This window comes from Tasmannia lanceolata, unplaced genomic scaffold (genome assembly GCF_043159265.1).
Source record: "Tasmannia lanceolata isolate RefF3 unplaced genomic scaffold, GAP_Taslan_0.1 ptg000019l, whole genome shotgun sequence".
In the NCBI taxonomy this organism is placed as follows: domain Eukaryota; kingdom Viridiplantae; phylum Streptophyta; class Magnoliopsida; order Canellales; family Winteraceae; genus Tasmannia; species Tasmannia lanceolata.
This window is the reverse complement of record NW_027518696.1, coordinates 9,482,075-9,508,580: the sequence shown is the minus strand read 5'-3', so window position 1 is coordinate 9,508,580 and position 26,506 is coordinate 9,482,075. Positions and strand designations below refer to the sequence as shown.

Below are 26,506 nucleotides of genomic sequence, written 5' to 3'. Positions count from 1 at the left end.
TCAGAGGGGCAAGGACACAAGTGTCAGTCTGACATGCATATGCCGAAATAGTGAAATATGGAGGACCGACTGTAGTTTTCAAACGTCCATATCAATCAAAATAAAAAAAAAGACTAGACCCCCTTCCAAAAGATCTACCCAGCTATCTTTTTTTTCACTCTCTTTATTCTCTCTGCACACAAATTTTCACCCTATCGAACCTCTCTCTCTCTCTTTCTCAGCCTCTGTCTTGTCTCCTTCCCATTTGGAAATACCTCTCACTCCTTCCCAGTCGGCTGTGAAATCGCAACATATACGGGAATAGATAGGTTGGTACCTAGCTAGACTGTGTGTCCGTGAAGTCCAGTACTTTTCCCATTGGCCCCCCTGCAAATGTGATACAAACCGTTCGTTTGTGGGGCCATGGTATGTGGATATTATTATTACATTTATAGTTAGTTGTAATGTAGTTAGAGTTATGGGTATTAGTTATTGGTGATGTGATGTGTTAAATAAGTGGGTAATAATGACACTACCTTTATACAATAGTAATGACACTACCTTTATACTTGCATTTAAGAAGTGTATCTAATTACTACGATAGTAATGAGACTACCTTTCTGGTTGCATTTAAGAAGTGTATTCTAAAACAAAAAGTTTATAATAGAAGCTTTTGTTTCGAATATAGTGTTCCTCTTGAATTGAACCGTTTATAGAGGTTTAGTTGCCTTGAATCAACCCTCCCCCCTCAATTTTCTATTTTTTTTTTTTTTTTTTTTTCAAATGTGTTACGGCCAATTAGGCACATAATGGACAAAAATTAAATAGGTTGTACCACATAAATCATCTCAATAGGATGACCTGACCCTTTGATCTATAGAGGTTTCTATAATGTGCAGTGCCTCTATAGATCGGAGGGTTAGGATCATCCAATGGAGATGATTTACATGCTACAGTCTATTTCCATTGTGGCCCAACAAATGAACTGTTTGGATCATCCATTAAGTGGCTCGCACTCCAATTTGAAAAAAAAATACTAGACTTCATGTTCACACACCTTATAAATCCCTGGTGTCTAGGTTACCTGGCTCATTTTTTACACTAGAAGAGTAGAAGGAATGGCCTAGGGAAGAAAAAGGGGAAGAATAAATGATTTCCCATAAAAAAAAACTCATGGTTTTCTAATCAGTGACAGGCCTACTTAGTGGACCATTGGATTATTACTTACAAAAGTCAATAGCTTATTTTCGTTTTAATCATAGTGTTAAATAGCTAAGCCGAGAGATTAGACATTTTGTAAAGCAAGGTAATTTTTCCGGGGCATAACTTACCTTTAGACTAAGTGGTTATTCAACATTTGTTAAACAACTATCTCATACAAAAACAATCCTAGCTTATGACATTAACCTAGGCAACTAGAACTCTAGATGAGAAGGAATTTTACTTAATAGGGACGCATATTTCATGAGAAATAACAAAAATACCCCTATTCCATAAAAAATTACAAAACTACCTCATGCCATCCAAATAACCAAAATATCCTTATTTCATAAAAAATTACAAAGACACCTATATCTCCTTTAAAACTACAAAAATACTCCTATCTCATGAAAATTTGAACAAACTACCCCTAACTGCTTGAAAATGACCAAAACAACCTTACAAAATTATAAAAAGGAAAACTCCCCTTATTTCATAAGAAATGATAAAACTAAGTATATCATATAGGAATGACAAAAGTACCTCTATTTTATAGAAAATAACCAAAATACCCTCATATAATAAAAATAAGAAAAACACCCATACTATTACTCAGTGAAGATATCAAAATACCCTTATCTCATAAGTATTATTAAAATACCCATATCTCATGAAAAAAAGATCAAAACAACCCATATTTCATATAATATTTCCAAAATACTTCTATCATGCAGAAAATCACCAAAATACAATTCACCTTTCATTCACCCATTCCTTGTAGGTATGAGGGAGTAATCTAGTAATTTTTTACAAGATTGGATTAATTTAATAGTTTTTTTTTTTTTTGAGACAGCAATATTTTTGTTATTTTTATATGATAATGTTGTTAGCATATGTGGGATCCGATGGTTAGATTGGGTTAAGATCTCACCGTTGGATCATCTTGGAGGTAGATTAGGTAAGTTGGGTAAACGAGGCAACTAGATAAATTAGGCAAGTGGATTAGAAGAGATTAGGAAAGTAGATTTGATTAGGATTATTTCCTTATTATCTTGATTCCATTCGATGTTTATCATGTAAGTGCTCTATATAAGCACGCATTGATCCTCTTGTAAATGCATCCAAGTTTAGTAAAATCTCTAGAATTTATCAAATGTAACTTGATCATTTTCCATGAGATAAGAGCATTTTAGCCATTTTTGTTTGAAATAGGAATTTCTGTCATTTTCCAAGAGACAGGGTTGTTGCAGACTTGCAGTTGCATTGAGTTTGGATCCAATGGGGCACCCTTGCCATTGAGTTCTTGCAAGGGCATCATTTACTTTATCATTCCGATAGATAATTTATTCATTTATCATACATCATGGAACAAACAGCAGATAAGACATAATTCCAGAAAAAAAAAAATCATCAGACAAAAGATAAAACTAATTTCATAACAAGCTATCCATGACAAGAAGAAATCCATGGCAAGGTTTTATTCAAAGTTTAGATCGGCCCGCAATCAAACAGCCCCATTGATTCATATCGATATTGAGATCCATCCGATATAAACATAAAATTGGTGAACATGGGACGAGATAATTTCAAGATAAACTTATCCAAGTTGGATGTCTTTCACTCTTCTCTGTCACAGTTCTTCGGGTGATCGCTCCGAGCATAATGCAAGACATCTAACACACAATACTTTTGTATATAAAGCATCCTTTAACTATTAAATCCCTTATAAACGTAAATTTTTTTAGTTATTAAATATCTTATACATGTAAATTTCTCTAGCTATAAATCAGTTTATAGATATAAATTTATTTGTAACTATTAAATTCCTTGCATTTTTAAGCCATGCCTCTATTTTTACCTCATAAGAAAATTTAGCCCGTCTATACCCCTCACAAATCATTCTCGCACATAGCCCGTGCCATTTTCTTGTAGGTTTTTTTTGTAAACATATAAATGGGAAGATAGACCATCCACATCCTTATCTTCAGATTGTATTATTAGACTGTCTAATGAAGTTATATATATTGATGGCGGGCCCACCCATTGAATGATCCAAACATTTTACGATTTTTTTTATTTTACTAAAAAACAAATTTTAAAGGTAAAATAATAAAATCGATTCCTATGGAAGACTTGTTGAAGGAATAATATGGAGGGTAATTTTTTTTTACAATAAATGGGAAAAACCAGAGTAGTGTTGATGTTGGGCTCTATTCACTTCTTTTCCCCGGAAAGGAAATGATTTTGTTTTCCTTTCCTTTCCAGGTGACATGGCAGAAGGAAAAGGAATCCAGGAAAACTGTCAAGGAAAATGTTTCGTTTTCTTTGGAAAGCTTCTTTCCTATATATTTAATCGGAAACCAAATCTCCAGTAACAGGGAAAAAGTCAATTTCCACGTCATTTTCAGTTTTTAGATAAGAAATTTCACATCTGATAATATTTTTCCTTAAAGAAGAAGTGAACACAGAAATTCTGTCTTGTCAAGGTCTTGTCAGGGAAAAAAAAGGCTGTTTTCCAGGGAAAACAGCACCAGGGAAAAAAAGTAAACAGAGCCTCGGGGAAACATTGAAAAAACACCCGTATTTTGGTAATTGTCCTTGTTGTCATAATTATGTGAGAAAAAAGTGTTATAGCATTTTATCCGACTGAAAAAATAGAGAGGATTAAGATGGGTAACACTGATCTCCACCAAGCATTTAGGCCCTGACATGGTGATAGAAAAGCCTTCATCTAATGTCCTCAAAAGTTGATGGGCCATGGCCCAGAATTTAGTACCTAGTTTGATGATCCTAGCAGACTAGCAGTGTTTGGTCTCTTAACGGGGAGAAGAAGTTAAACACCCAAGTGGGCCCATCATTTGCTTTATGAGATCCAAACAATTCATCTATTGGGCCCCATTGTGGAAGGGATTTGCACTGTGAAAATCACTCAAGACAGGTGATGCAATTTATTTGTGGCTTGCAAAATGATTTTTTTTTTTTAAAGAAAAATAAATATATGCCTATGCCTATGGGTCGCCTTCAGCAATCAGTTAGATGACTATGACTGTTAAAAGAAGAATGCGTTTATTCATTTGGATCTATGTTAGTTCACCAACTCATGCCCTTGATTCCAGTTTCGATTTGTGGTTGGTGTCGGTGAGGGGGCGGAGGCACATATAGCATGAGGGGGCCATGGGGGCCCCCACAATGACTTGAAAAATCCCTTTATACAGTACTGATTCCTTGGCTAAAAAATTAGTGGCTTAGCTATTTTAGTGGTCATGGCCCCCCAATGACCAATGCAGTCAAGTGTAAATTCCTGGCTCCGCCCCTGGTGTTGGTGGTTCATGACTTTTGTATAAACCTTATTCGAAAAATGAATGCCTAGTTGGATGAAAATCTCTCGTCCTGAAGCTCACTTCAGAAGCTAAGTTCTTCTTGCTTTCCAAATTTACAGGAAGCACGTTTCCCACATACTTCCTACGTATTTTCTCTTAATTAAGAATAAGTTTCTTATTTAGGTGATTATTTTTTCTTAAATGAGTGTTTTCTCCTTTGAAGGACCTAGCATAATGTGTTCCATCAGCTCTGGAGCTTTTGTGGCGTATTGGTTGGATACCTAATATTTAGTATCAGAGTAGCCATCGCATCACATAACGTCACGTATAAGAGTATAAGAGTCGTGTGAGGGCAACCTGTGGAGAGGGCTACCTAGAAAAAAGGTTGAGTGAAATCCACAACATAGTGGGCCACTGAGGACAGCAGATGCAAAAACATGGTGATATTTTACTGTCTTGAGAGGGCCCTGCCTAGATATAGGACTAGGCGGGGCCAATCTGGTATGGGATATGTTTAAAGGACCAAGCCTAACACGTTCCATCAGCTCTCGAACTTTTGACGCATTGTTTACCACTTTTCTCACAACCTAGTCAACAGGATCCACTTCAGATCGGATCTACCTGCGTCTTAGTCAAGATCCATTCAAATTTGTCAATGTTTAGAGGAGGAAAAGAAGTTGAGTTGAAACTTGACAGAGATGAATGGAAAAAATTATAAAAATATGAATCATTAAAAAAATGTATATGACTTATTTTTATGAAAATACCCCTGAAATAATAATTAACGTAAACAATTAGAGGGTAATCTTGTAAAGGGAAGTGATAAATCCGCCCTTTTTTATTACTTGGGACACCTAGCAGCAGTGTATCAATGACTGTAGTGTGTCTAGATCCCATCTGTTTTAAGTTCGGATTTGGATCGTCCATCGGACCGTCTAGGTCCATTAGACGGTCCATTGCATCCATCCACACCCTTAAGTTTCCTTAGTCCAGTGGAAAACAAAAAAAATAACACAGCCTTTCTATTGGAAGGCATCAATACTAATGAGAAAGTTCAATACAGAAGACTGCCAACATAAAGAAAAAGAAGAGAAATATTCAAGAAAGCAAGAGTTTAATTCTCAAGCTTCAGTAGCTGAATTTATTTCTCTCATGACCTCAAGCTAACCAAATCCACCCATTTGCAGCAGAAGCATCACATGACAAATGGGAAAGAATCCAGAGAAAAATACCGGACTAACATTTGAAAATGGTACGAGAGAGGCTATCCTTCTGCAGCCACAACACTAATCTCACCTTTCTCAAGCAGATCATAAAATTCCCTGGTTTTCCTCTGCTCATTCCAGTGGTGCATCTTCCACAAGCCACCAGCAAACAAGCCTAGCACAGAACCCATGATGATCTCCTTAACTACGCTTGGCCCCTTTAGGGTGGCGTGAGCAATTTTATGTCCAGCCATTCACTTCTTTATCAAGCTTAAAGGGAAAATATCCTGTAAATAATAAAGGGAGCTGTTAAAGTACATGAGATTAAATAACGCCTTCTCCTACAGCTTAAGTTTTTGGAGTAACTGGTTGTTTCACATGCTATCAGAGCAAATGCCTGGGTTCAAACCTCCTTGATAGTAAAATCCACATGCAATGGCTACATCCGAAAAGAGGGTGCACATGTGCCACGTGCAGGCCTACCCTAAAAAAAGGGGCCACACGTGAGGGGGAGTGAGGGGGAGTGTTAAAGTATAAGAGATTAAATAACGCCTTCTCCAACAGCTTAAGCTTTTGGAGTAACTGGTTGTTTCACAGGAACAATATGAAAAAACATAAAGCTTTGATAATATAACAAATTCAACCATGATAAAAGAGAAGAAATGACACTTAAATCAGTGGTCAAACACCTTTTCTCCCCTTCCAAGTGGAATTTGGACAACATTTTGGTGCTATGAGAATGATAAACACATGAAGAACTCCAGGTGAGCCACAAAATAAGGGAAATGATAAATTCACCCCTTCTCTTCACATGGGACAGCCCACTCCAGTGTACGTGGCGATCAGGGCCATTGAGTCCTTCACACAAGAAGTAAATCAGCCCCTCTGCAGTCATAGATACACCAGAGGTGGCTGTCCCAAGTAAAAAAAAAGGTGCGGATATATCACTTCCCCAAAATAAATGGTCACAGTTCAAAATATCCAAAAGGTGTTTTTTTTACCCTTTTTTTCTTTTCCTTTCTTTCTTTTTTGGTACGTAAGCTGGGATTGAACCTCCTACCTCGTGTATTTTCATTTTCAGTTTCGTTTGGGTCATTATTATCCACTCACTTGTGTTTACTGTAACAGATGAACTTTTGTCATAAACCCCTCAACACCATGCATTATTCTCGGATCCAATACAGATTGTTTCTTTTTTACATGACATCATAGAAGTTCGATTCAAAGAATCCCTAGAACCCAAAAATCAAAGAACATAAGGAACTAAAGATTTCCAGACAAAGATTAGTCTAGTCAAATCCTGCCATTTTTCAAAACTATGATAAGATTTCCCTTGAGACTGCCAAACTTCCTACGTCAAGATTTCCTGCTAAGTTGCCCTAATATTATTCATTTTTTCTTTCTTTAAACTGCAGCTTACTTTTTCCCCATTCCTCCTTTGGCTTATTTTCTCATACTGTTTCCTTGCTGAGTCACCTTCCAAGATCCCTTTGTGCTCTCTTTTGCATCACTTCTTTTTTCTCTCACAAAACCAGAACTTCCTTTTCCGCCATTCTCTTTTTTTCTTCATCTTCTCCATTTCTTTTATCTCCTTCCCATGCTTCTTAACATCAATCTTCCTCTTGTATCATTCTCATACTTTCCTACTTTTATCCATCCCGAGAATGGAAAAATCGAGCCGGAATCCCTCACTTGAAAAGAAATCATCAAATTTGATGGTTCAAACTTCGTCCTTTTGAAGGTACAAATTGTTCTACTAACTCAAAGTCAAGATATGATGGGTCATTTTGATGTATCAGTACCTATAGCCTCAGAATATGATTCTGCTGATAAGTCTAACCTCAATGGAAAGAGATCAAAGTAGAAAATGATGAACCTAAAATCCCTCTCTTAGCCTAATAGACGCCAGTTTATTGTTTGATTGGATCAAATTGATGTTCTTATAAGAGGTAGCAGTGAACATGGTAGATTCTGCACTGAGCATGAAAAATACCTAGTCAGGCAATCATGAAGCTTCTCAATATGTGTAATTTTCCTGTTTGCTAGCTATTATACAATCAGTGTTAAGCATTAACATAGAGGGAGACATGTGGAATGAGCAAGGTTCTGAATTTCGGTTTCAGTCAGCACGGAAATGGAAACATTTCGGTTTCGGTGGTAATCTTGTAAAATCACGGAAATGTATTGAAATATATGCAAATGATGAACTTTTAAGATGAAACTTTGGGAAATGCTAGAATAAGCACATATACATACTTAAAAACAATCACATAAGCAAGAAATCCACCCATAATGGCTTAATCGCATTAACACCTAGCGACATGTGGTGTCACACGTCTCGAACAGTAAAGTCAATAAATAAGTAAAATGTAATGAAGAATATGAAAGTACAATGACTAGTCTCACAGCCATTCCAAAAAAAAAACAATGACCAACCTCCCCTCCAAGGACCCCAACTCTTTGTCAACACCACATAGAGTTACAAAGTATTATCGGTCCCATGCCGATCTGACATCCCATGCATAAGGTATGATTACTTTGTTGTGCAGTTCAATGATGTTGCCTACCAAATATCATTCTCTGCATTAATGACATGAAATGCAACCCATAACATCATTTCGGTCGAATTTTGGGAATTTTGGTCAAAATTTTGAGGAAATAATGACATGGAAGGAAATCATGTAAATATTGTTTCGGTGGGGACGGAAATGGAAACATTTCAGTTATTTCGAAGAAATTTAAAACCATGGGTATGAGTGACCCCTTTGATCTCACTATTTACATTATTGGCACAAATGCCAATAAAAAGCAATAAATTGGCAATAGAGAGAATATTTGCTCAACATCACCATGATGACAGAAAAGTGAAGTTTGCCTTGGGGAAAAAATGTGTTCCTGAATTGGGCATTCGGATCGAAAAGTGCGGAATGACAGACCCTTTTCGTGTCACTATTTACATTATTGATAATTCACAGATATTTTGGCAAGAATGCCAATAGAAAGCAATCAAATGCTAATAGGGAAAAAAAAAACTTTAATCAAAATGACAATGATGAAATCAACAAATAAAAGTGCCTTCGGAAAAAAATTGTGTTCCTGAATTAAGCATTGGGATGGAGATAATGTCAACAACATCACAGAGACCACAAATGAAGAGGAAATCTGGTTTTATCCAATGGGGTTCTCCCAGTAGCATGAACAGTTCCTCTTGTTCCATCTGACTTCCCAGTTCCTACACATACAAAACATGCATAGTTGAATCTAAGAAATAACAATAACGGCATAAGAATGTCTTACGAATGGAAGACCCTAATAAAGCACGTAATATATAATTACAGGAGATAAAGACATAATCAGCAGCCTTTTCTAATGACTGACAATGCAAATAAAGCACGTAATATACAATTACATGTCTAGTTCCACCCAACAGGGACTTCAAATCCAGAAATTTCCTCCTCTTTTAATCACCTGGGAAAATGTACAGGGAACCGTGGTCTCCTCTATCAAGCATGACTTGAAACCGTGACAATTCCTTAAATTCAGTAATTATTCCCAGGTGCTCTAAGCTAGGAAATCCACTGCCCATTATGACATTGCTCCAAAAATGTGCTAAAATCAACATCTATCTGATCCAAGCTGATCAAATTCTACTGGAATTTTTCTAAGAGGGATCCATTACCTATCTTTTCTATTATCTTTCCTTTTTTTATGTTATTCTCCACCACACCTAACGATTACCTTAATCATTAACCTTTGTTTTTGAATGACATGTAAGGGTATTGGAACTCAGCAGCAAATAGTTCCGTTTTCCCATGAAGTGGCAATTTCACCCATGAACTGCACTCAACAACAGTCCTTGATCTCTGAGATACATGCTTCCTTCCATTTGGGTGATCATATATAACACTTTGGTTTCCCTTGTTCTTCTCAAAAAGTGCTTTAGTGACTCCTTTTTCCCATTTCTTTGTAGTTTAGGGATAGGCAGGCAGGTTTTTTTATTTTATTTGCAATGATCTCCAATACTAGTGAGACAAGAAAGGACTAAATGGGAACTTTCTGTTTCATGTGACAGTAAAAGGCGAGGTTCATTGGTATCTGAATCACTTCATTGGCCCTCAAATAGAAGCTTCTAGATCATGAACTAAATATATCAAGAAAAGGGGTGTAGATAATTAGGGTCCCTTGTCAAAGGTTGCAACTTTCAATTTAGAATTCAAAATTCAAAACTCAGATGGGACTAAATAAAGGCCTAAATCTGAGTAGACACAAAAACTGGTCGAGTACTAGGCTAAGTCATTCAAATATTTCAATTTGTATATCTTTGACCAAGTTCTGAAACTCGACCGAATTAGTTGAGTTCTTACGTACATGATTGAGTAGTAGAAGTCTGATCGTGTTCAAGATTTGAGTAGTAAAAATCTCAAAGTCAATGGAAACTAACCAACTTGAGTTTCAAATTGAGTTTCTCTTGGGTGGTAAGGGAAAGGGTCAAAACCTACCATCATGTTGAGTAAAGTCAGCAAGTTTTACAAGTGCTCCAGTTCTATGGCTACAGATAATATGTTCAAACAGTTGTGTTCCAAACTAATGTAGCCTCAAATGAAGAAAGAAAATTTGCAGAAAATAAATAAAAACAGAAACTGAAAATAAATAATCCAGAACAGAGCTTAGCCTGCTCAAGCAGCAAGAATAATCTCAGAGAAAATAAAGGAAAACCCAATGCAACAGCACAGAAACTGCTTAAGCAACAGGAAAACAATGTTCAGAAAAAAAATAGAAGGGCACGCAACATCATAAATTTTCATACAATAAAAGGTAAAGAAACCCAAGTCTCCTGAAAATCTAGACCCGGTTGGGCCCTCTGTTGATTTCAGCATGATGTCCATGATCAAATCATTGTGATGTGATCATTCCAGCCTGTTTTCAAGCCCCACCCCTTCCCTAATGCAGGACGGATACGGAAAAATCTTTATACATGCAACTTTGATACCAATTGATGTAGGGTAGAAAGAGAAAGGCACTTGGCATTGTAGCTCTGATACCAATAGACGTGGGACAGAAGGTTTATCAATGGTAGAGGTCTTTGAAAGGATTTTGAATGTGTTTCTTGAATTATTGAAAAGGTTTAAAGAAAGATTCAAGAAGGTTAAAGATTTGCTAAAGAATAGGTAAAGAATATAAAGAAAGGGTAACGATAGATAAAGATTGGTTATATTTGGGGGTAAAGATTGATACAGATTTAGTTCTTGAGCGATTAGGTTGTTTATAGGTTATGCAAGGGAAGAGATTGTGGGTTGGTTCAGGTTGTGAAGGATATGAAAAGAGGAAGGGATAAATGATGCAGAAAGTGAAAAAGGGAAGGTGAAAGAGAATGTAGAAAAGGGAAAAGGGGAATGTGACAAAAGATGAGTGAAAATTAAGGTTTTGGATCCTAAAAGATGTAATTAGATTTAATATTTCTACTAAATTTAGCGTAGGTTTAGAGGGGTGCAGACTTGTGCCGGGAAGCATGTATTCTTTATCCATTGCAAAGGAGATCTAGCACACAAGACATGAATTATATTTTTTTTTTTGAAAGATGACATGAATTATATTATGATCAGAACAATGTTGCGCAAATTTATCAGTTATACTAGGAGAGCTCACAATTACGACAGGGTAGCGAGTCGCAGCAGGAAATCATATTGAGTTGAGACTTGAGAGGGTTGTGAAAAGAATTGGCTTTATGTGAAGATGTAAATTGTTATTTTATTAATGATGACGAGCAATTTAAGATGCATCAGGAAAACAGAAGAATTTTTGAAGTGATTGGTAGCATGAATGGGGAGTTTGAAACCCATCCAAGCTCATATTTTGGGAAATCAGACGTTAGCCTCTTTGAATAGTGTATACGCAATTCTTCAAAAGGATGAGCTCGGAAGGATGGGGATCGATTCCTCCTCTTCTATGAGTGACAAATCTGCCATGATCTCTATTTCTAAGGGATCAGAAGAAAGAGGAAGAGGTCATGTTGGGATTGGCAATAATTCTAAGTTTCTAACTATGATAGTTGTGGTCATGGTGGAGGAAGAGCAGTGGGAGATAAGTCCTCATATTGTGATAGAGGTAACCATACCAGAGAGAACGATGTTGGGATCTTTATGGTAGGCCTTCATCAATAGTGGGAAGAGTACTTTATGTGACACTACTAAACAGGAAGCTCCCCAGTCATCTACTAACCGTGATATGATCCAGATTTCCAGTCTGAGTAGAACTCTATGGTCCAAGAGATGCAGTGCATGTGGTATATCATCTACTCATTCAATTTCTTTTGGACTGCCAGGTACTTCAGCAGTCCTTCATACCATTCATAACTTCTCAAATCCTCTAAGTGATTTGACTGTAAGAAAAATGATAATATGAGTGGTACGCTTCATCTTTTTTCATCTCTAGAGTTCTTAAAATGTGTTAATAATGTTAGATGAACTGATGGAACCCTTAACCTTTTATACCATTTCGATTTCATCCTCATTAACCCTTAGGGTTTTTTTTAATGGCAAAAAAAGATAGAAAAACAATCCGCTTTCTATTAGTTCATTGACTAAGTATTGTAGTGTAACCTTCTTTTCTTCTAGTTGTGTATTCATAGACCTGCAGACGAAGAAAGCGATAGGTAGAGAGCGTGAATATGACATATAGCACCTATTGGATCCCGCCATTCCTAGTACCTATGTTGTGTTGCTATTTCAGAGCAAGGCTGCAACAAAGTCATTGTCGATTAGTCCATCCATATGTGTGTATTGTGATAATTTTATGAGTGAAATTACATTGTGATAATTTTATGTGTGTATTGTGCGAACTCGCTAAACATTATCATTCTAGTTATCGTAAGAGTGAAATTACATTGCCATTCACTTCCATTTCATACATTCAAATGTTTGGGAACTTGCTCTCAAAGGAGGAGGGTCTATTTAATGAATGATGGGTCAGAGCTACAAAATCTCAATGAAATCTTTCATAAATGGATCCAACCTTAGTTTGAACAAAACTTACAATTTTTTCATCCTAACAATGGCAATACCAATCATGTGATCTCCAAAGTTATTTTCAGGGTAATGGAATCAACTTTCAGTTCTCCTATCCTCATACTCCCCATAAGAATAGTTTCACAGAACGTAAGCATTGTCACTTGTTGGAAGTTGCTCGAGCCCTCTCTAAAATGCAGGCACCCAAACAGTTTTGGTGTGGTGTTAAGCAAAACGTTCGAAACCCTATTTTCTTGAGAAAATTGTTTACCCTGAATTCAAACAACCTCTTAATAATTCCAAAATATCTTTCAATAACTCTTTGGGGCTGTTTGGATAACAACATTGTAAAATCCCGGATTTCTTCAAAATCTGGGATTGAAGAAATCCTGATTATTAAATCATAGATTTTAAAATATGTTGTTTGGATAACATCATGTAATTTCCAGGGAATACAACCTTGGATTCTAAAAGCACTGATTTTGATTTTTAATGTTTAATTTCTCAAACATTATAGGTTAATAAAATTAGTTGGCAATTCCATTGGCTACTAATGCATTTTTACATTACTAATAAAATACCAACATGACAATATCTTAAATGATGATGCATCTCATAATCATAACGACAGCCACAAACAAGGCACAAACATCCTCGTCTTCAGCAGTATCGTTGGAGTATGTCATGAATGTACCTATTCAAAGTCTACTCAACATGATAACATCTTAAAAGATGGACTGACATTGTTGAATTTTAGAACCCAAATTAAACCCACAAAAATTTAGATATTTATTTTGACCACAGCGACTGTTTGAGGAGCCCAATTGAAAATAGCTTCAACTACCCATGTAACATATACCTATTAGATGAAACCTAAAGAAATTATCAAACCAAAAGGAAAAATACCACTAAAATCGACCTGTTACGCATAATTGCCAAGCTCCATTCTGTCTATCATAAGTAAAACCAGCAAAAAAAACCCAATATATACAGAATTAAGAACATACAGAAATTGGAATGCCTTGGTGTCCCATGCGAGAGGAGCAGCTCCTGTCGGCCTTTAAAAATAGAGAACTAAGAACCAATTCTTAAATGCAAGAGGAGCAGCTCCTCTAGAAAAAGCTGTCAGCATCCCCAACTCCAGAGTAAACAATGAGAAATTCTTCCTCTTCTTTTCATAATGTTAAGATACATACTTGACCATTTCTATTGAACATTCATAAATGGAGTCCCATAAGATCGACAACAAGCATAAATAACTAACACTGCAACTGATGCTGATCATATGTCAATCAATATGTACAATCTCTAAACCAAATCCGATGCACAAAGCAAGTTTTTAAATTTCGGTTTCGGTTTCGGTCAGCACTGAAACGGAAACATTGCAGTTTCGGTGGAAATCTGGTAAAATCATGGAAAGTGTGTAAACATATGCAAATGGTGAAATTTTAAGATGAAACTTTGGGAAATGCTAGAATAAGCACAAATATACACTTAGAAACCATCACATAAGCAAGAAAGCCATACATAATAGCTTAATCACGTCGAACACATTGTGGCATGTGTTGTCGCACATGTGTGAGACACAATAAAGCCGATAAAGATGTACAATTTGACGAAGTATAAGAAAGTACAATGACCAGTCTCCCCTCCAAGGACCCCAACTCTATGTCAATGCCACATAGAGTTACGTGGTATAATTGGTCTCATCCCAATCTGACATCAAATGCATAAGATATAGTTACTTTGCTATGCAGTTCAATGATGTTGCCTACCAAATATCACTCTCTACATTAATAAAATGAAATGCAAAGTAAAAGAACGAAATAAAAACATTTCCTCTTTCTTTGATTAGTTAGAGAGTCATCATTTGTAAGATGCTTAGGTTTTAAAATTTGAAACTCCCGTGACTCTTCACATCGAAATGAAAAGTGGGCCCACCTTTGATTCAACTAGGATGGGCACACAAAGCATGTTGACAAAGATTAAAAATCTTAATATTTTTCTAATTTTGCAATTAGTATCGGTACCACTATTTCCACCATTTACATCCGAATGGAAATTTATCCATAAATGCAACAAATCAAAGGTTGAAAAACAAGGTCTTAGTAAAAACTAAAAATGTTCTAGACAACATGTTTCAAGGAAAATTTTCAAACTTTTTAGGGTTTTCAATACAGATTTTTCTAGAAAAAAAATTCCATGAAAAAACAAGAAAAATGTGCTTCTTTGATTTGCGTTGTTTCTTCGATTTACATCATATTAAGACAGGATTTTTTTGTTTTGAGAAAAATAACTTTTGTTTAATGGTAAGATTTATATATAAATGAAGAGAATAATGCACCCAAAAAGGACACGAGAAAATGGATGATAAAAAGAAGCAATACAAAGTATCCATTCTCATCCATGGAGATTTGATAGATATTTTGATGAGATTCATGATTGGGTAGGATCCTCTCGCATTGTCTTCCAACATGTGCGTAGATCGGCTAACCAGGTGGCTGACGATCTTGCTAGGGTTGGAGCTGAGAAGGAAGAACTGGAGCTTTTTGGCTTTCTTTCTCCTTAATTCTCTTTGTAGTTGACCATCTCGGTCCCTTTTCTTTCAATGGATTCTAATGCCATTCAAAAAAGAAAGAAAAAAAGAAAAAAACGAAGCAATACAAGACAATAAGACATTTGGATATGACCGCAACTTAAAGCCTTTCAACGAGGTCAAAAGTCATAAACCACAAGGCTATCCTTTGAGACACCTTCCTTTGTCATTCGGTCCGCTTCCCTATTAGCCGGCCTTTTAACATGAGAATACGAGATTGCCAAATCCCCCACATTGTCTTGAATTTCATCAAACCAGTGAGCAAATCTCCAAGGGATGGGTAAAAATAACTTTAAACGTTGTAAATCATAATATCGTTTTCATCATTTCGGTCGAATTTGAAGAACTTAAAGTCGAAATTTCGATTTCAATGAAAATAATGAAGTGGGAAGGATTCGGTGGGGATGGAAACAGAAACATTTAGGTCGTTTCGTGTCAGTTTCGGTAAAAATGGGAAGTAAAAGTAAAACAGGAAGATAGTAACTTCATAGTGTTCTACAGAAAATAAAGCTCCGACCTAAAAATCTATAACATAATCCAAAGTCCAAACCTCAACCTGGAGATCGGAGGTTCAATCCCAGCTTACCTACCAAAAAAACTTTCAAACCCTAACCCTATTGCAACATATAGGCCCGCACTGATACGAACCCTAAAAAACCTCCTAACCCTAACCCTAGAGAGAGAGAGAGAGAGATAGAGGAATACCTGTTGAGTGGAGCGTCGAGCCAGAGGAAGACCAAGCTTGCGCGTGGAGATTGTTTCTAAAACTTTTTCTAATTAATAAAGTCCGGGCGTGTGGAGTCAACACAGGATATTCCAATATCTAGGAATGCTAGAATGAAGGGCGCCCTTGCAAAAATCAGCTACAAGGGCGCTTCTATTGGTTAGCGCGTTTATGATGTGCAGAATAATAAGGAAACAGTTATGCCTTGAATGCACTTTGCTCGAACCAACCAGTAGGAACGCCCTTCTAGCTGATTTTTGCAAGGGCACCCTTCATTCTATCATTCCTCTAAGTTTATTATATATAAAAATTTAATAAAAAGCCCACATAAAAAGGCCTGGGAAATGATAACGGAGGCCTTTTCGTCACCGGGGCTGATGTACTTCACTTCAGAAGGATTCAACTGATTTGATTGCCACGTACACTGAAGTTAGGTGTCCCATGTGATGAAAATGGGCGCATTTATCATTTCCCGAAATATATAGGCCTCGATGTACACTATGTTTATGTTGTGAGAATTGCTATGAAAATTGGAATCCGTTTTGGGAAAAAAGGGGGCATCAACCAATGGATCAACATCCGCTAAGAGACAAAGAAAGGGGTTCAAATCGCCATTAAAGCAATAAATACACCATTAGAAATGTCAGATCGGTCATGTCTATCCTGTTTTTGTTTTTATTTTCCAAACGGAATCCCGTTTTCAAAGTGTTTTCCTTCTGTTATGTATGCTTATTGTGTGGATGGGGTTGGGCCAATAGCTTTTGTATCCAGAATGCTTGGTAGATACCCTATGTACTAGGAAGCTACTAAATGTGTACTTAAATACCTCAAAGGTAATATGAAACGCACATTGAAAAGCTACTTGTATCCTCTAATGTATATTAAAAAGCTACTCGGATGAAAGGAAGTCTATTACAAAATATACTCACACATTAGGTGGAGCATACTGATGCAGCTATAAGTAGTCTTCAATGGCTTAATCTTCCATGGAAATTGAATACATAATTCTGTGGAAGCAATAAAAGAACTAGTATGGTTGAAACTAGTCTTGGGAGAATTAAAGGTCCTCAAATATGTAGTAGAACCTGTTACAACATTACGGAATAATCAAGCGAGCAATATCTATTACTAAAGATTCAAAGTTCCATAATGTTGAAATGGAACCAACTAGATTGAGGGAGAAGATGGGATTCAAGAAAAGAAAATTGTTCTCTTAATGCCGAACATAAAAATCCACATGCAATGGCCAAACCAAAGTGGAGCCACATGTATGCCAACCCAAAGAAAGAGGGGCCACACGTGAGATGGAGTACTGTTAAAGTACAGAAAGATTAAATAACGCCTCCTTCAACAGCTTAAGCTTCTGGAGTTACTGGTTGTTTCACATGGTATCAAAACAAATCCAATGTCTGTCTCCTCCTTGTTGGCTTTATTATTCCACTACTCTCGGAGTCTATTCCACGCATCCAAACATATCCTAGAAAATAAAATATAAAAGTTGGAGATTGGAAAAGAGCACCATATATCTCAAAGTAAAACGGTGAGCGGTTTGAAATTGCAGGCGATTTTCCGACAATTTTCTTAACTTTGTGTAAGATATTGCGCCCGAATTTGAACATTCAAAGTAGCCCTAAGATACTAGAAGCATGCACAAAATACAATCACATATTGACAAACGAATCAATCCGATTCTCACAACAGGTGGGGGCCCACTTATGATGAGTGCATTGACCGAGTATCATTGGCATTTCTAATTTCAACCCTCGGAACCTCTTTGGACTCCATGAATTTTCTCGAGAAAAGTTTGGAAACAAAAAATCTCTCTAAATTTTCCTAAAATTTCTAATCAAGAAAGAAGACCAATTTGAACCAACCCTAAACCCTAGAGGGACCTTAGTTTATCAACATATCTCTCTAAATTAACCACAATCATATCATTTTCCCACAACAAAATTTTTCCATCAGAAATGTTTTTCTTACAATTCAAACAGATATCTCTCTAAATTAACCACAATCATATCATTTTCCCACAACAAAATTTTTCCTTCAGAAATGTTTTTCTTACAATTCAAACAGATATCTCTCTAAATTAACCACAATCATATCATTTTCCCACAACAAAATTTTTCCATCAGAAATGTTTTTCTTGAAATTCAAACGTAGAATTGAGATGGGCCGTCCAAACACTAACATGGGCCGGCCTTCCCACCTCACCTTCCTTTTTTTTGTCTTTGCCGAAACGCATTATTTCTTGCATGTACTATGCGCAGAGGCATTAATTAAGGTACAAAATGGGGATCCCTCGTAACGATACCTTTTACAAATTTCCAAAGGGAGCTGATTTTTTCACCCACATTAAGGATTATGCGCCCCCCCTGTTAACCTGATTTGACCTCAAAAGCCGTTTAAGTCTGGCCACAATTCCGTTAAAATGGGGGCGCATAATTCTACAAGGGGTGAAAAAATCATCTCCCATCTCCAAAATCTATTACGCAAGAAAATTCCTCTCTATAGTCTATGCTTACGTACCCCTCTTTCATCACATAAACCAAAACCTACTTCGTTGCTCACTAATCTCACCCTCTTCTCATCTAACCCTCACCTACAAAAACCGACCCTCCTCCCTTTCTACTTCTCATCCATCAACAGGGTGTGTCAATATCATTTTCTCTCATGGAAGCTCCTTTTAGACGAACTTCTCTTATAGCTCTCTTTTTCCTCTCAGCCATTCCTCTCTCCTTTCTCATAGCTTTTGAAAGGTCTAAGTTTTGTACCCACTTTTATGAATACCACAGCCATGGATTTTATCGTGAGTCATGCAAGTGGGACAATATCAACCGTAGATTTCTTGTCTCGTTTTTAGACGGGGGTGTGGGTCAGATTCCGGTGCCGGAAAACCACCTTCCGGGGGCAGTTTTGGAAGAGCAGATTGTCATTAAAGATCCCGATGTTGCCGGTAACAGCTCGCTCGGGATTCTCATCGACCGGCCAAGAACTCGTCTCCTCGTAGTAATCGCGGATCTATTCGGAAATCACTATAGTGCTCTCGCGGCCTACGATTTGAACACGTGGCACCGGGTGTTTCTCACTCAGCTTAGTGGGCCAGGTGAGTGAGAACTACGTAACCCTTTAATATGAGAATGCATGGGACGCATTAGGTATTGCATTGATGAAATAATCCTATCCGTTGGATTGAAATGCCAATGGACGGTCAAGACAAATTGTTAATGCATAGAATGGGTCCAATCGAGGTTAATTTTGGGCTATGCAGTACGTACAGTGGGATCCATCAAATTCACGGTTAGGATTTGATGCGCATGTATTACATGTCTCTGGGACCCACCTAAGAAAACATATATGGGTCCATTCCCTGATTTTGCCGTAGGGTCCATCACTCTATCCCATGTTCCAATAAAAAGGAGTGGAGGACTGTTTTGGGGATTTAAGTGTTAAAAATTATATGATAGCTACAAAAATCAATAGAGAAATGATAAGGGAAATGATATTCCCACCCCATTGCTTAACATTTTCAGCTCCTTCCATTTGTCTTCCTCTGAAAATGACTCCACTTTCTCCTTGTTTGCTTGCCATTTTGAATAAACAAACAAATTAAAAGGGGGTGGAAATGCAAAAGAAGTGTGAGAATATCATCTCTCTATTGACAACATACGTAATTTATGGTGCAGGCGATGAGAAATCCTTTGCAGATGATGTAGCAGTGGATGAAGATGGCAACGCATATATCACTGATGCCAAAGGTAACAAAATATGGAAAGTTGGGGTGGATGGTGAATTGATAACCATTATAAAAAGCCATCTTTTCAATCAGAGGAAGCAATGGTACTATAACTTGGTTGGGCTTAATGGGATTGTTTACCATCCTAAGGGTTTCTTACTTGTCATTCATACTTCAACTGGTGACCTATTTAAGATTGATACAATGAAGGAGGAAGTTAGGAAGGTGGAAATAACTAAAGGATCCCTGTTTGTGGGGGATGGTCTAGAGCTCTTGTCTCCTACGAAGCTCGTGGTTGCCGGGACCCCTTCCGGTAGGTTGGTCGAGAGTCTTGACGGGTGGGAGACAGCTAGTGTGATCGGCCGGTAATTTCGTACTCTTCATTACAAGTACATGCTATATCACTTGGTTTTGTTGAATTGATCTACTTACTTACCCCAAATATTTCTAACAATCGTCAGGTACATGGGTCCTATGCATCGAGTGGCCACATCCGCGACTATGAAGGATGGGAAGGTGTATTTGAGCCATGTGTTTGGCGGGGGGATCCCGAAGAAGAAGCATGTCATTACAGAGGCAGTGTTTTCATCTCTCAGTTGATGGTGAGCTAACTTTGGAGCTTGGTTTGATTGAATTTTGAAGGGTGGCTTGAGGCAATTGGCATTGATCTTACTCACCTTAGTTATGAATTAAGAGTATTGTAGGTTCATATCTTAGTTAATTAAGTTTGAGAAAAACTTATTTGCTCCTGAAAAATTATATATATCATTTCCGAAACTATGCATCTATGCTTAATTAGCATTTACAGATGGGAAATTAAGTTGTGGATGGAGGATGACTACTTGAATGTCATGCATAAAATCTAGTTCTTACTCAAATTCATGGTTTTAAGTGGGGCTCAATTTCTCAAGACTTCCCCAGATGGTCATATACTGGGGTTTTGTTTTAATGGCAGCAGAAACTGGTTGTACGCAAGGTTGTTGTATGAAAGGCGTCCTTTGAAAAATATTATAGCAGGGCCAGCAGGCCAAAATTATAGTTGGGGGCACTTGTTCCATGATCCAAATAATTTATTTTCTACTATTGGGCCCATTGTCCCTCTGAAAGATCCTAACCTTCCAATTTGCAGCTTTTAAATTGACTATTAGAAAATAGAAGGTTGATAGCAAAACAGGAATCCCTTTAGAAAAAGACGAGAGCTTCTCTGTATAATTATTTGGGTCCCGTTTTAGAGATGTTTGCCTAGAAAATATAAGACAACAATGGGCATTCATCGTGAACGTCTTCACAAAAATCCTCTGGTAGGTGTCCGCCAAACCCCAGCTTACCCATCAGAAAAACGAAAAAAAAAAGTCTTCACAAAAATCATAGGGTTAGTGTGGTAGATGCTGGGACAAATACATCTTTAAGAAAAAAATGTTACTAATATGATGCACTGATGCAAGGAGGCGTAGCGGCAACCCAAGATGTAGATCACAAAAAGAGCAACTAAAATAACTCGTGGGGATTTGGAAAATCCATACCACGGTTGGATAAAAACTCCAATGTAACATGGAAAATGAGCCAAGCTCCTTCAACCACGTAAAAGAGCCGAGGCTCTCCTCACAAGAGATGTTCTAAAAATTAACTTTATTCAATTCTAAATCTTTCTTTCCTCATGTCATTACATTATATAGATAGCCAAAACTCAAAAATAGTAATCCTAAATGCTGGCTTAAAACCTAAACAATTAATTCTCCCTAAAGCAACAATAAAAGTTTGAAACATTACTAAATAACCTAAAATAGAAATTATACCATATCCGTAAAATGCTCATAACTTGCTCAAATTACATCCAAATCGAGTGATCTTAGACCCGTTATATAGGTAATTGAAAAACCTTTCTAAAGATACAAAAATAAGCTAATGACGAAAGTAAAAGACAAAAGACTTGTTCAACACGTGTTTTGCATCAGTGCACTACTCGTAAAATGCCGCTCCAGCTTTATAGGTTTGGGTATGAGAAGAAGTTGTTTCGTGTCTCTCATGACTGAGTGTGCGAGCCCAAAAATTAGCCTTTTTCTTTTTTGTGAAGGCCCGAGAATAATCTCAATAAAAACAAAGCTCTTTTTTAATCTCAGCCTTTCACGAAAAATTAAAAGGCTGACTTCTAACTCAGTGACGTACATAAGGTGAAACAATCTCATTTTGTAAATGCCATTTAGTGGTGCCTCTTTTGGAGTCCTTGTTTCTTTCCACTTGAAATGGGTGTAAAACAAATTTTATATGCGTTTTTAATTGGAACATTTGGAGTAAAACAATAGTTAATTCCCATTTTGCGTTGAAATTGGGGGAGCCTTATGCTCAGTTTGGTTGCTTGTAGTTGCCTGGGAGATCTAGAGAAGAAGTCAAAGGGAAGATTAGTAGCATATCAGTCAATCGGTAGATTACTGGCAGATCTAATTGGGAAGACGTCTAGGAGATTGTTGCTAAAAGACCAAACAACGTTTGGTTGCGTGAAAATTACTGGGAGAATAGCATAGCTTTTGAAAAAAGGCCCAGATTCAATCTTCCTGAGATTTTCTCACCAAATTTCTTCGATTTGGAGAAATTACTCAAGGGGATTTGGGGGGTGCCATGTCAGCCAACCAGCGCCCGACAACAATAGTGGTCAAAGACCCCAAAAACGACTTTTGCGCTTCCAAACGCCCTTTGACAAATCAAGTTCGACGAATCCCCCTCTATTCTTCTCTATTCTCGGCAACCAAAGAGAGCATTAGGGCATGTTTGGCCACCATGAATTTTTCCCTAGAGAATTTAGCTTACCCAATGGTGGGGAAGGATGACAGAGGGATAGGCACGACAGAGACTGAGTGAGGAGAGGGAATGAAAAAGCTGAAAAACAAGGAAACAAAAACTTCCACCTAAAATATGATTGATTTCTTCCTCGATTTTAAATCAAATTCTCACTCTCTACTCATTATAGCCACTTCCCTTTATGGTGGCAAAAAATGTAGGGGTGCAACTTGGGTCAGGCTCAACCCAAACCCGACAAGTTCAACCCGATTTTTACTCAGGTTGCGTTGGCATATCCTCGAGTTGGGTTGGGAAAAGCCAACCCGATGTAATTTCAGGTTGGGTTAGGGTTGAGGCCTTTGGCAACCCGACCTGACGTGAACCCGAGCTTTGTCCGCTAATTTTATCTTGATTTTCTTTGGCTTATTTTATTTTTCTGTTTGGCCTAAGGTGAGGAGGGTTGACATCCTCAACCCGAGGCTCGGGTTGGGTTGGGTTAGGGTCGAGGAAATGCTATCTCGGGTTGAGTTAGGGTTGGCCTCAACCCGATCCAACCCGACCGGAGTTGCACCCCTACAACAATGGCCTTATAAGCATTTTTTATTTTGCAAATGGCATTTGGCAGCCCCTCTGCTTCAAGAGAGAAAAGCCACCTCATGCAAATTAAATGAATAAGACCAAATTCAATTCTGACCCATTTTTTAAGGACAGAAAAGCCACCTCATATGATTTAAATGAGTAGGACCAATTCAACTCTTTAAGGAGAGAATAGCCTTCCTGCAATTTTGCAAATGCTACTTCGTGCCCCCTAATTTTTAAGAGAAACGCCACCTCATGTGAATTAAACGAAAATGACAAATTCAGCTTTGAGATGGCTTTTCTCCTATGAAAGAGGGGCTACAAATTGACATTTTGCGAAATTGCCTAGAGGCTCTCTTTGGAGTTTGGATATTAATCCAAAATGATATTTGCACTCTTCAGCTTTGATAATACCACTACTCTTTTTTGAAAGTAAGGTGGACCTAGAGGCTCTCTTTTGATAATACCACTCTAATTATCCTTGATAGATTTTTTTTACTCGACACCAAATTCTATAATATATACTAGGGATTTGCTAGGCAATTTCGCAGAAAGCCTTTTCGTGGCTCAGTTTTGCAGGAGAGAACACCCACACAAGCTCACTTTTTAGCAAAAATTGTCTTATTGTTTTAATTCAGCTGAAGTGGCTGTTCTCTCCTCTAAAACTGAGCTGCGAAATGGCTTTCAGCAAAATTGCCTAGCAAATCCTTATATGCTAAACATCTTTCTATCCTCTGTCGTTAATTTCCTTTTTGTGGAGAGTTTCATCGAAAAACTTTTTCCATGAAAAATTTTATTTTGATTTTTTCTACGGTCGATTTTTTTATACCGCATGCATAGCCTGGATGGGATGTCCCATAATTGTACAGCACATTTTCTGAATATGTAACATAGCATGTGTGGGGCAGCCATTCTCCTCGTTAAGGTGCATTGGGAATGGAATTTACACATGTTTTTGATAAAAATGACTCAAAACATTTGTAAAATTCTCAAACAATGTGAAAAGTGATTGGAAAATTACTTTTTTCGTAGGTAAGCTGGGATTGAACCTCCGTCCTTAGGTTGGAAGAACGCAGTCTTTACTAATTGAGCTCCACCCAAATCCATGCATAGGGTGGGTCTCACCATTTTACACCATGTTTTGATAGGGTGGGTCCCACCAACTCCACTCAAACATATGCATAAGGCGCGACTAAAATTTTGCCTCATGTTTGATGGGATGGGCCCAAAGTCAGTTTAAGGGCTGGAAGAGTGGAAAAAGGGGATAATTTTATCATTTCCCAATTTAAATCAAAGTTTTTATCCAGGGAAATGGTATCAGAACTTCAATGTTTAGACATCCACGCTCTCGTTGCTTGTGAGAGCTTTTTGGGAATTGTAATAACCTGTTGACAACCTTTTAAATACTAAAAGACAAGCTAGTAGATCGTGATATCAAAACATTGGAGTGCTGATACCATTTCCCTCTATTTAAGGTAACTTTTGTCTTTTCACATATGAGGGTATTTTGGTCATTTTATGAATAAAAAAATATCTACACGGCTAATTTGGTCACAAAGTAATGACAAGAGTGGATTTGGAAAATTCACTCAAACGTTATGACTCCATTTGTAAATTGTCAAACCAGAAGACTGCTTTTGCAGATTAGGTAAAATATGACACTTCTTTTGCACAAAAAAACATTATTATTATTATTATTATTATTATTATTATTATGAGGAAACTGTTGGTGAGCTTAAGCGCACCAAACCTATGGTGCGCTTAAGCTCCCCAATCACATGGCTCCCCAATCACGGTTCAAACCATTCATTTGCAAGGCCTTATGATAGATATGGGGTGTACCAAAAATCAGCTCCATAGGGTCATCCTAACCCCTCCATTTGTGGAGGACAAAAAATGGGCAGATTTGTGTCTGTCCATTTTTGTCCTCCACAAATGGAGGGGTTAGGATGATCTTATGGAGCTAATTTTTGGTACACCCCCTATCTATGTAAGGGACTTTAAAATGAATGCTTTGGATCATCCTAACAAAGTGGGCCCCCATGTGATTGGGCGCTTAAGCTCACCATAAGTATGGTGAGCTTAAGCGCACCAACAGTTTCCTCTATTATTATTATTAGGAGATTGATAAATCGACTCCCATATATCTTAAATAGACTCCCCATGTGTCTTTTTCTCTCCTCTAGGTTAGAGAGAGAAAGAGGAGAGGCATAGACACATGGGGAGTCGATTTAAGATATTTGGGAGTCGATTTATCGCTGCCCTATTATTATTATTATTGAAAAATGATAAAATGAAGGGCTCCCTTGTAGAAAAACCATTTACAAGGGCATTCTTATTGTTCCTTGCCAGTAGCCACCATAGTGCATTTATTGTTCCTTTAATTTTATATTTTTCAGTGCCCTAATAAATAAATTTTGTTGAAATGGGGCAATAGATGCCCTTGTAGCTGGTTTTTGCAAGGGCGCCCTTCAGATTATCATTCCTCTTATTCTATTATTTATTAAACCACTCAAAGTGTCAATAAAATGATCCATACAATATATTGTCAACCATGGGATCTGATTCAACGGTCATGAGGTGGGAAGGACTCAACGGCCCTGATTGTGACGTAGAGTGGTGTTTTGCTGTCCCAGAAAAAAAAAGGTATTTCTCTCGTCTTTGATGACGTTGCAACCATGGTTTTAAATTTCGACCGAAATCCTGTCAACACCAAGTAGTCGTTAGAGATTTTGGCCGCTGGAGTTTGGCAGCCAAACGGCAATTAAATTCTATTACATGGGACCCCACAACCGGATACAACACCTATAGTAAAGCCTTATTTTAAGGCAACCAAACCAAATTTTGCTGATGTGGCACCCCAACCGGATACAACACCTAGTATTGTCTGAGTTTTTTGGTCTACAACCCTTTTATTGCAAGGTATAGCGCATGACTTTTGGGTTGAGAAAGTGGGGAGCCAATGTATATTTTTTATGCCTGTATTTCTTCTTAATAGGGGTGCAACTTGGGTCTGGTCAACCCAACCAGACCGTTCAACGCCATTTTGGCTCGGGTTAGGTTGGGAAAATCCAACCAGAATTAATTTTGGGTTGGGTTAGGTTGAGGCCTTGCCAGACCGACCCGAACCCGACCTCCATCCTCTAATTTTACCATGATTTTCTTTGGATTATGTTTTTTCTTATATATATTTTTTGTTTGGCCCTAGCTAAACATGAACCCAACCCGACTCAAACCGATCTGATTTCAGGTTAGATGGTTGAGTTAGGGCTGACCATCCTCAACCTGAGGCTTGGGTTGGGTTGGGTTAGAGGCAGGGGGGAGCCAGGAATTTGCTCAGAGGGGGCAAAAAATAATATGGAACCCACTTCATAGGATGATCCAAACC

At 37.6% G+C, this 26,506-nt stretch overlaps 2 protein-coding genes across 5 annotated transcripts; one reads left to right on the top strand and one right to left on the bottom strand.

The window, feature by feature from the left end:
• Positions 1-5,508: 5,508 nt before the first annotated feature.
• LOC143852772 (Cytochrome c oxidase subunit Vc family protein) lies at positions 5,509-16,235 on the bottom strand. Of its 4 annotated transcripts, XM_077362365.1 has the most exons (3): positions 16,010-16,204; positions 14,236-14,424; positions 5,509-5,991 (listed from the first exon to the last, which is right to left on the bottom strand). In XM_077362365.1, the coding sequence occupies exon 3, from the start codon at positions 5,956-5,958 to the stop codon at positions 5,764-5,766; it is 195 nt and encodes a 64-aa protein (XP_077218480.1). In that variant the 5' UTR covers positions 5,959-5,991; positions 14,236-14,424; positions 16,010-16,204; the 3' UTR covers positions 5,509-5,763. The 4 variants fall into 4 exon arrangements, 2 of the variants coding, with proteins under 2 accessions (XP_077218480.1, XP_077218479.1); XM_077362364.1 differs by lacking the exon at positions 14,236-14,424 and having other exon boundaries at positions 16,010-16,200; XR_013236858.1 differs by lacking the exons at positions 5,509-5,991; positions 14,236-14,424 and adding an exon at positions 8,586-8,936 and having other exon boundaries at positions 16,010-16,235.
• A 2,361-nt stretch (positions 16,236-18,596) lies between these two features.
• Positions 18,597-20,776, top strand: LOC143853260 (uncharacterized). The gene is made up of 3 exons (XM_077362986.1): positions 18,597-19,134; positions 19,715-20,129; positions 20,226-20,776. Exons 1-3 carry the CDS (start codon positions 18,702-18,704, stop codon positions 20,362-20,364), a joined length of 987 nt encoding a protein of 328 aa, XP_077219101.1. The 5' UTR covers positions 18,597-18,701; the 3' UTR covers positions 20,365-20,776.
• The last annotated feature ends 5,730 nt before the right edge of the window (positions 20,777-26,506 follow it).